The sequence below is a fragment of the Saimiri boliviensis genome, chromosome 18 (genome assembly GCF_048565385.1).
Source record: "Saimiri boliviensis isolate mSaiBol1 chromosome 18, mSaiBol1.pri, whole genome shotgun sequence".
Taxonomy (NCBI): Eukaryota; Metazoa; Chordata; class Mammalia; order Primates; family Cebidae; genus Saimiri; species Saimiri boliviensis.
The window spans coordinates 37,501,736-37,511,659 of NC_133466.1; the positions used below are offsets into that span (position 1 = coordinate 37,501,736).

At 35.2% G+C, this 9,924-nt stretch overlaps 1 protein-coding gene across 4 annotated transcripts in view; it reads left to right on the forward strand.

Annotated features, from left to right (window-relative positions):
- ZNF654 (zinc finger protein 654) overlaps positions 1–9,924 on the forward strand; it is a 90,061-nt gene that overhangs the window by 53,328 nt on the left and 26,809 nt on the right. For all 4 annotated transcript variants that reach the window (XM_074389160.1, XM_074389161.1, XM_074389159.1 and 1 more), the window contains exon 3: positions 2,850–2,931. In XM_074389160.1, the coding sequence (XP_074245261.1) occupies positions 2,850–2,931 (82 nt within the window). The remainder of the gene's footprint in view (positions 1–2,849; positions 2,932–9,924) is intronic.

The window sequence follows — 9,924 nt, forward strand, 5'->3', positions numbered from 1 at the left end:
TTGTTGAAGAAAATTTGGATGGTGATGTTAATAATAATGGTAGTACTATATTTTTAAGCAGCTAGTATCTATAGCACTAAGTGCCAGGAATTATGCCAAGTGCTTTTCAAGAGGTGGTTACTATTATTATTTGTGTTTTATAAATAAAGAAACTGAAGCACTGAGATATTAAGTAACTCACCCAGGGCTACTCATCGGTTAAGTAGTGGAGTTGAGATTCAAACCCAAACAGCTAGACCATGTGTCTGTAAATGACCAGATAGTAAATATTATAGGTCTGTGTTGTCACTACTCAACTCTACCACTGTGGTATAAATGCAGCCATAGTCAATAAGTAAATAAATGGATATGACCCTGTTCCAATAATACCTTATATATTGGCACTGATCATGGAATTTCATGTAATTTTCACCTGCCATGAAATATGATTGTTTTGACTTACAAAATATAAATATGGCTAACCATTCTTAGCTCACGTAATGTACAAACACTGGCCTTCCTGTGCCAGGTTTGGCCTGTGGGCGGTAGTTTACCAGCCTTATTTTAGGCTGTTACTTATATTTTGGGCTTCTGCTTTGTGCTGGTTTGGACTCATTCACTCTGCACCTTACAGAGTTTTCTTCCATAGGAGGGCTATACAAGTTGATCTCTAAACATTTAGTTGATCATTTATACAGTCAGTAGGAAATTCAACAGGTTAGAAACGAGAGGTATTACTTCTGCATATATTCCAGATTCTTATAGTAATTTCAGCCTTTTCTTACTTTGTAAATACTTGACTTCCTTAAAGCTTCCTCTAAGGAAAAAGTAGCTAAACTATGTATTCTGTCTTTATTCAGTCATTTTGCATGTGGTTTTTCTCTTTTCACTGTCATTATCATGGAGTTGGACCATGTTATTTAGTAAGTGGTAGTAGGGCATGCACACTACCATCTGTGCTTTAGATGGTACAGTCCAAACATCAGTCTGTGAAATCTGTTACATAGTGGGTTCATTTCTGTGTTTTAGGAAGATAATAACTGCTGTGTTGAAGGCTGATTTTGAGTAAGTATGGAATGTCAAGAGTGGAGGTCCTTTAGTGTTTAAAGGTGAGATAGATGTAAATTAGTGATTTGTTAATAGGAATAGAGAAGATTCCAGAGGTACTTCTTGTTCGGCTTGTTTCATACTTATTGATAGTAAAATGAATAATTACAAAATGATTAATAATAAAAAATAATTATCCCTTTCATTCCTGACCCCTAGTTCTTATTTATCCTTTGCAGGGTCAGTTGATTTTACTAGTTTGTTGGATATCCCACTAGATAGTCTGACATTGTACAAACTTTATGTATTGGTGTACATGTTACCATGTTACCTCCATCCTCCGACCCCTTACCTCCATTCCCATTTACACAAAGATAATGTAATGACTATATGCCTCTGTGTCTTTGCTTAACAATATATCTTGGATTTTTTAATCTATTGATATAGATGGAGCTATATTCTCACTAATGTGACATTAATATTTGTATTATATTTCATTGTATGGATATATTTATGTAGTACCCTATGGTATACATTTAGAGTATTTCCAATTTTTTGCTTCTATAAAGCATTTGTAATATATATTGTTTATGATTTTGAATTTATATATGTATATTTAGAGGATGAAATTTCTAAAAAATCGACTCGCATTTCTTTTCTGCGAAATATTCTCTTGCAGTTTTCTCCTGGGTTATTGACTTTTTTTTTTCTTTTTTTTAACCTAACTTGTAGAAGCATTTAAATTAAGGAAATCATCAAAGAATCCTCAGTTTATCAGTTTGCTTTTGACTAGTTTTAAGTTTTTGGTCTGTTGATATTTTAAGATTTTGTAGTAGTCAGATTCAAAAACACATCAGGTTATGGGGTATGGTAATTGTGCTATATTTATAAGTGCATGAAATATTAGGTCTTAAAGTTTGAAAGCATATGTAATAGCTATATTACATATTATAATTTTAGTCTTTATTAGTGATTTGATTAAAAGCAAAAACCATTTACTAAAAAAAACAACTTCAGGTATTCACACTTGAGGATCTGCTACATGAATTAAGATATAAGATTTAGAGGGATTTGCTACTTGTTAACCTGTACTACTTTGGATTGCTTAAATAAATAATTTTATAATTTTTCATGCTCATGATTAGGAAATCATTCATGTTCCTTTCTTTATGAACTCATAAATTATGAAAAGCGCGTATTTAGTAACAGTATTTTCCAAATAATTTAAAAAGGAGGAACTACAGAATTTGAGCAATCCTGTTATGAGTGGGATAATCAAGGTAAGCCTAGTGTGAGGAACCACATGTCATTTATTAGATATAGTTGTTAGTATATGCTATAATATAAATGTTGGCCTAGAGTTTTACGGTGATTCTCTAACTTTTCTTATGTTTTTGTGTTAATTTTATTCAACTCTTATATCACCTTGAAAAAAAATGAGATTTTTGGATTTTCTCTGGAGTCCCATTATATTAGGGTGAAGCCGGACTTAATGTTTTCATTTTAGATCATCCTTCCATGTATAGCTATCATCGTTGTGACTTTGTATGCCATTAAATTTTACTGCATTGTGGTCATTTGTAGGCATGAGTAGTATAATTGTTTCATTCTATAGTTCTAGAACTATTTGTTTGTATTCTCCTTGAAGGCACTTCTTTTAAAATCTTACACAAAATATAATGTGAATTCTAGTGATGAGTACAATTTTTTTAAATCAAAAAATTTTAAGTCAAATATTTGATATTAGATAGCTGCTACTATTTGATAATCTTGTAACTGGAGCAAAACTCAAGCAATGAAAGTTACTCGCTTATTCTTTCTAGGAGTTTCTTTGAGTTGCTGCTGTTCTTTGGAAGAGATGAGTTTTATGAAGAGCCCTTAAAGGATATTCTTGGATCATTCCAGGTAAAAAAAAAAAAAGTTTACTACTTCACATTTTGTCCACATTTAAAATAGGCCATTATGTTCCTCCTAAATATAGCTTATTGGTTATTTATTGCTTATAAGTTATTAATGGTTGCTAAGATATCAGTGTTTAAGGTCCTCTTATTACTAGCAGATAAGAAAACTCTTAAAATTAATTTTTAACTGTATTCCCAAACAGTTCATAGCTGGAATTCCTATTCCACATTTGCTAGAAAAGAGCCTCCTACAACCCTTGCAGATTTCTAGAACTTAGCCCTGGTGAAAAATGATTCTTTGCCAGACTTGAAGCAGGCTATGTATCCCAGGCTAGTTTTCCTCTGGCTGTGCTTGATTTTTTCTCTCTCATAATAGGGTTGCCAAGCTAGGAGGCAGAAATTTAGTTATTTATTTTTGAGGGGGGCACTTGGTATAGGAGAGAAGAGAGTAAATTCAGATGGGAATGACAAAAGATTCAAGACCTCTTCTATAGGTGAAATAACATTTGATCTCTTTACCACTTATTGGGAGGGAACCTTGACCCCCTCGGTGAAGTAAAGGAAGATGTACTTTGAGCTCCCCTTAGAGGTTAAGTGTCTCTGACCACCCACTTAGAACTGAAATATACAGACAACGTATCTTATATAAAAGAAAGGCTTATAGACAACCAGTATGCTGTATTAGGTACATTATATTGAATATTCTACTTTAACCATTCTTACATCCAGCAGAAGAGGAAAAAAAAAACCTATCATGGAACTTAAGTTCCAATTAGAGTATATATTCAAGTATTTAAAACTTAAATTTTTCCATTCCATTTTTCTTTTGACACTTGTATTCTTGGTGATTCATTCATAAACTTTTACTCTACAGCTGTTTATTGAGTCCTTACAGCGCTGTGCACTAAGGTCTGAGAAAAACTGTAGTAAGCACAACAGAAAAATCCTTCTATTGTGGAGTTATTAATAATTCTGTATAGGGACAGAAAGATAATAAATCAAACCTTTATAAATGAAAAATATTTCAGAAAGTGACAGATTCCTTAGAGAAAAATAAAAGGAGGACAGGGATAGTGCTAGCATGGTGGTATTGGGGAAGGATATCTCCGTATGAAATGGGGAGGTGAGGAAGTAACTCATAGAGATGTTGGTTGACTAGTGATAATGGGAACCACTGAAATGTTTGGAGTGCATGAGGGATAATATTTAACTTCTATTTTAAATGTAAGAAAAACATAACATTTGTGAAGGGATATATCCTTTATTTTTTCCCTTGAAAGCACCGTGTCCATTCAGTTATGAAAATAATAAGTTTCTCAAGGAAAAGTTAACAGTTTTGCATACTTTTCTATCTCCTTCTCTGATCCTTTGACAGTCTCTAATCTTGGCTGATTCTAAGCCTATCCACTAACCACCCCCAACCGCCCTACCTTTAAAAAAAAACCAAACTGCCATTTCTACTACTTTTGTGGCAGATTTTCCTTGAGCCTCTAACTCCTAACTTCTAGGAGAGGTTTCACCTTTTGCTCCCATGTTACCTTTACCTAGAGAAACAGCCTTCATTTGCTGAACTGAGCTTCTGCTGTAGGTGCTTCCCAAGCCTGTGCCCTTAGGAACGAAAGGGCCACATGTCGTACATCATGTATATCTCTCTAAAATCTTATATTTTCCAAGCTTATGAATTCTCCAGGCTTTTGACTGATATTGATAATACAGTGCCCAATTCAGTAACAACCACAAATGTCACCTTTTGCAATATTTAAAATACATGATTGTACTGGTGCAAGTGCACCCTAGCTCCCCAAGTGGTTCATCTCTACATGTCTTTCATACAGATTCACACCAGCATAATAAGATGGTGTTCTTTCTCTTCTCCCGTAAGTAGGACAAACACAGTGCTACTCATATTTTAATGTACATAAAGATCACCTGGGGATCTTGTTAAAATTTAGATTATGATTCAGTAGTTGTGGGAGGGGGGCTTCTAGTCAGCATTTCTGATAAGCTCCAAGGTGATAGTGATGCTGCTAGCCCCTGAACCACACTTTGAATACCAAGGTATTCTTTTGTTGGATTTGAGTTAACTTCTGTTTCTCACCCTGTATTTCAACTATGAGTTTTGCTACCAGCTTTGCTAGTTACACTGTGCCATCTTGGGCCAATTTCATAATTTCTGTATCAGTTTCTTTATTTGTAAAATGAGGGCAATAACTGTACTTGCTGCATAGTCATTTTATGGGTTAAATGAGTAAAGTACCATGATTCTTGGCAAAATGATCATGTCACTGTTTTTAAGGCAGGCAGTAGAGCTTGTCTGGTGAAGGGCATGGGTTCTCAAGTCTTACTACCTGTATTTTTATTTTCACAATAATTATAAAACCAAGCTCTTAGATTTATTATTTTCTTCCATAAATTTCTGATCTCCTAAAATCTGAGTTGTTCAAGTAAAAGTTTTTAACTCCTTACCAACTGACTATAATTTTTTCTCTCTGTTATTTCTGAAAGAAACTTGATTCTTAGAGCCAAACGTTCCATTTACTGGCTTCTAAAAGTTATGTTTCTTAGCCTTTTGCTTCCAATAATTTTTGTTTACATTTCTCATATGATACACCTGCCTCATCATCATCATCAGATCTAGCAGTTTTCAAGATTCCCAATAAAATGACAAAAATAATGTAAAACAAGGGAAAATAATAATGATAAATGCTGGAAATTAGGATGGGGGCTGTATGTCAGTTGCTCATGGATGAAACCAGATTGAAGGATAGGCCAAACAATACTTGATTGACTGAATGTTATGAAATAGGGAAATGTGTGAGAAAGGAAAAGATAGAGAAAGAGAGACCTTTCAGTAGTATACAGTCATGTCCCCCTATATCCCCTGCTTGTAACAACAGAGGCTGAAGGGAATAGCAGATGGTAGGAATTTGGGGTGTGGTCAATTTCATCCTTGTTGCTGATTCTAAGAAGTGCATCAGGCATGCAGTAAAGCCTAAAGAACAGGAATCCTAAGTGACTTTTATACCCACATTAAAAATAAGATACATGGGCTGGGTGTGGTGGCTCACGCTTGTAATCCCAGCACTTTAGGAGGCTGAAGTGGGCAGATCACCTGAGGTCAGTAGTTTGAGACCAGCCTGAACAACATGGAAAAACCCTGCCTCTACTAAAAATACAAAATTAGCAGGGTGTGGTGGCACATGCCTGTAATCCTAGCTACTAGGGAAGCTGAGGCAGGAGAATCACTTGAACCTGTGGGGCGGAGGTTGCAGTGAGCGGAGATCACACTATTGCACTCCAGCCTGGGCAACAAGAGCAAAACTCTGTCTCAAAAAAAGAAAGAAAGAAAAATACATATATATATATATATATATATATATATATATATATATATGCCTTTTCATGGGAGCATTCTCCATTGAGAGAATGAGAGTATGACCCAAACTAAATGCAGCCAGCCCCAATACCCAAAGGTAAGAAAGTCTTACAAGAGAGGCGTGGTTGTCTTTCACTGAAGTTTCCTCTTTACTCTCTGATAGGCCATGATCTAACAAATTAAACTGTAGTACATATAAACTTCCTCCTTCTCTCTTTGTTTGGGCATGAAGGGTTTGACAGAGACTTATTCACCTGCTAGTAAAACAGTTCTCTGTTCTAGATGTTCTACATAAAGATGACTAAAGAGGATAAATACCTCAGTTATCATCAGTTAAAAATGGAAAGATAAGAGGTTAAAAAAAACCCACTTTTCTTAAAGGATCTCATGTTTTTGCCAATGTTGAGTTCCTAATATTTTCCATGAAATTAAGTGAAATTTCAAAGAAGGGACAACCCCAAAGAACATGTAGAGGTAAAATATTATAGAGAGATGGAACTATTACAAGTACAGTGAAGGCAATTAGCAGATTACCCCCAGCAAAAACCAAATTAATGAAGGAAATAATCTCTAAACCATAATTTAATTTACAACTCATAATTACAGATGTATCTTGATTATACTTTTTAATTTTGGGGATAAAGGAAAGTTCCTGCAAATGTAGGAATCATGTAGGTAGGATAAACAGGATTACCACAAAGGGAAAAATCAAATCAGGCCAGCAGTAAAATTCTCCATAGTAATAAATGCCAGCATAAATAATGTCTTGAGATTTTTAAGGGGAAAAATATGATTTAATAATACAGCTGTCAAGCCCTATAGTTTATAAGATAGGGCAACAGAAAATAAATAGTTCCAATACTTGGAAACAAACCAATGACAGGTCTTTTATCAGGACAATGAAGTAGTATGCCAGGTGATCAAAATAAAGATTTACAAATGGGGTCATTATAGAATAAAAGAAATAAGACTGACCGGAGGAAAAAGTAAGGCATTTTTATTATGGCTATCATGAAGAATCCATTAATGTCAAACGATTCTGGAAAAGTAAAATAGAAATTGTAAAAAACACACACACAGTAATCTAGAACTAAAATCTCAGATTATGGCATTGATTGGATGGAGATAAGGAAGACAGAGAAGGATCAAATGTATTCTTGGGCATCTATGTGGAAATAACTACAGAGTGGTGACATTGTGTTAAGTAAGCAGTGATTATATAAGGGGAAGAGCAGCATATAGAAAGATGTCAAGTTTCATTCTAGACACACTGAGCTTTAAATGTCATTGGAACATCCAAGTACTACTGCCCAATAGATGGTTAGGTTTTTTTTTTAAAGAACATTTGCTACTTTTATAAATTAAGAGAAACATAGATGTTTTATTTATTTATTTTTTAATAATAAGGGGAAAAAGCAACTGTGGGGTAGTAACTGAAATGCCAACTAAACTAGTAATCTAAAAATCTTAACTACCAAAACTCTGCAAATGTTTTAATGAGCCTACCCTGACCTTGGAGAAAATTCTATCCTTATCCCTTGGAGCTAGTACATAAGTCACAAAGATCTTTTTTGTTCAGGCTAGAAGTAGGCCTTAGTTAAGCCTTCTTGCCCTGAGACACAACCTGTTTTTATTTTGCTTTTCTTTTGTGTCAGTCAGGAAAGAGAGTTAGGACTTGGTAAGGGATATTATTTCCTAAGCAGGAGGCTCAAGGCTATCTCACTGCAGTAGCACCATAGCCGAAGTGGAAAAAATCAAAGGAGCCAGCCACAAGAAAGGAGTTGAAAAGCCCGCTCGGCTGACTGGGGCAAGTGTTGATCTCCCCTAATAAGAGTGTATAGTCATCATAAATCTGCAAACCTGCCAGATTTTATTATTTTTAGCTAAGATGAAGGTGTTTAGAACTACTGACTTTCCACTAAACCTTCACAACCTGGACCATGACTATTCTCTGGAGTAGTTGGAATAAATTTCCCAAAGATTTAATTTGGGAAAGTCCTAATCTTGGTATTCGAAACAGCCTTTGTAATGCTAGCTAAAAGGCTTTTAAAGAAAACCACCATATCAGCTTAACAGCAAGGCATTTTGTGAGGAGAATTTTCAAAACTGTGCTGCCATATTTTCGGCTCAGATAGCTCTCTTCTGGGTCTACTCAACTACACTTTGACTGTGTGTGACTTTTCCCCGCTAAGTTTTCCCACCATTATTTACAAAGCACTAATCCCCATGTATTTTATTTGTGGTTAGATCCAGTGGGTCGAGACTGATTTTCATTCTTGTGTTTCCAGTACTTAGTAGTGTTAATCCATTAGTACGATATAAACATTTGCCAAACCAATGAAAGAAAAGTAGGTCCACATCATTTCTGAAGTTTAGGCATGCTTCTCTCTTTTAAAAAAATTTCTTTTAGTGATCTATCATCTTTTGTGAAGTTTAAAAAACAAAAAATACTTTCAGTTCTGGGATACAAGTACAAAACATGTAGTTTTGTTACATAGGTAGACATGTGCATTGAAGGTTTGCTGCACCTATCAACCCATCATCTAGGTTTTAAGCCCTGCATGCATTAGGTATTTGTCCTAATGCACTCTTCCCTCGCCACCCCCAAACCCCGACTGTCCCAGGTGTGTGATGTTCCCCTTCCTGTGTCTGTGTGTTCTCACTGTTCAACTCCCACTTATGAGTGAGAATATGTGGTGTTTGGTTTTCTATTCCTGTGTTAGTTTACTGAGGATGATGGCTTCCAGCTTCATCCATGTCCCTGCAAATGACATGATCTCATTCCTTTTTATGGCTGCATAGTATTCCTTGGTGTATATGTACCACAGTTTCTTTATGCAGTCTATCATTGATGGGCATTTGGGTTGTTCCATGTCTTTGCTATTGTAAAATAGTGCTGCAGTAAACATACGTGTGCATGTGTCTTTATAGTATAATGATTTATATTCCTTTGGGTATATACCTAGTAATGGGATTGCTGGGTCAATTGGTATTTCTGGTTCTAGATCCTTGAGGAATCGCCATGCTGTCTTCCACAGTGGTTGAATTTACATTCCCACCAACAGTGTAAAAGCGTTCCTATTTCTCCACAGCCTTGCCAGCATCTGTTGTTTCTTGACTTTTCAATAATTGCTGTTCTAACTGGCATGAGATAGTATCTGATTGTGCTTTTGATTTGCATTTCTCTGATGATCAGTGATGTTGAAATTTTTTTCATATGTTTGTTGGCTGCAAAAATGTCCCAGAACTTAAAAAAAAAAAAAAAGACATATAAATGGCTACAGGAATATGAAAAATCCTCCACATTACTAATCATCAGAAAAAAATCAAATAAAAACTACAGTGAGATATCATCTCACACCTGTTAGAATGGCTGTTACAAAAAAACAGAAGATATAACAAGTGTTGGTGAGGATGTAGAGAAAAGGGAACTTTTCTACCCTGTTGATGAGAATGTAAGTTAGTAAAGCTATTATGGAAAATAGTATGGAGTTTCTTCAAAAAAACTAGAAGTAGAGCTACCATATAATCCAGCAATCCCACTACTGGGTATATATTAAAAACAGAGGAAATCATTATGTCAAAGAGATACCTGCATTTCTGTGTTTACTGCAGCATTGG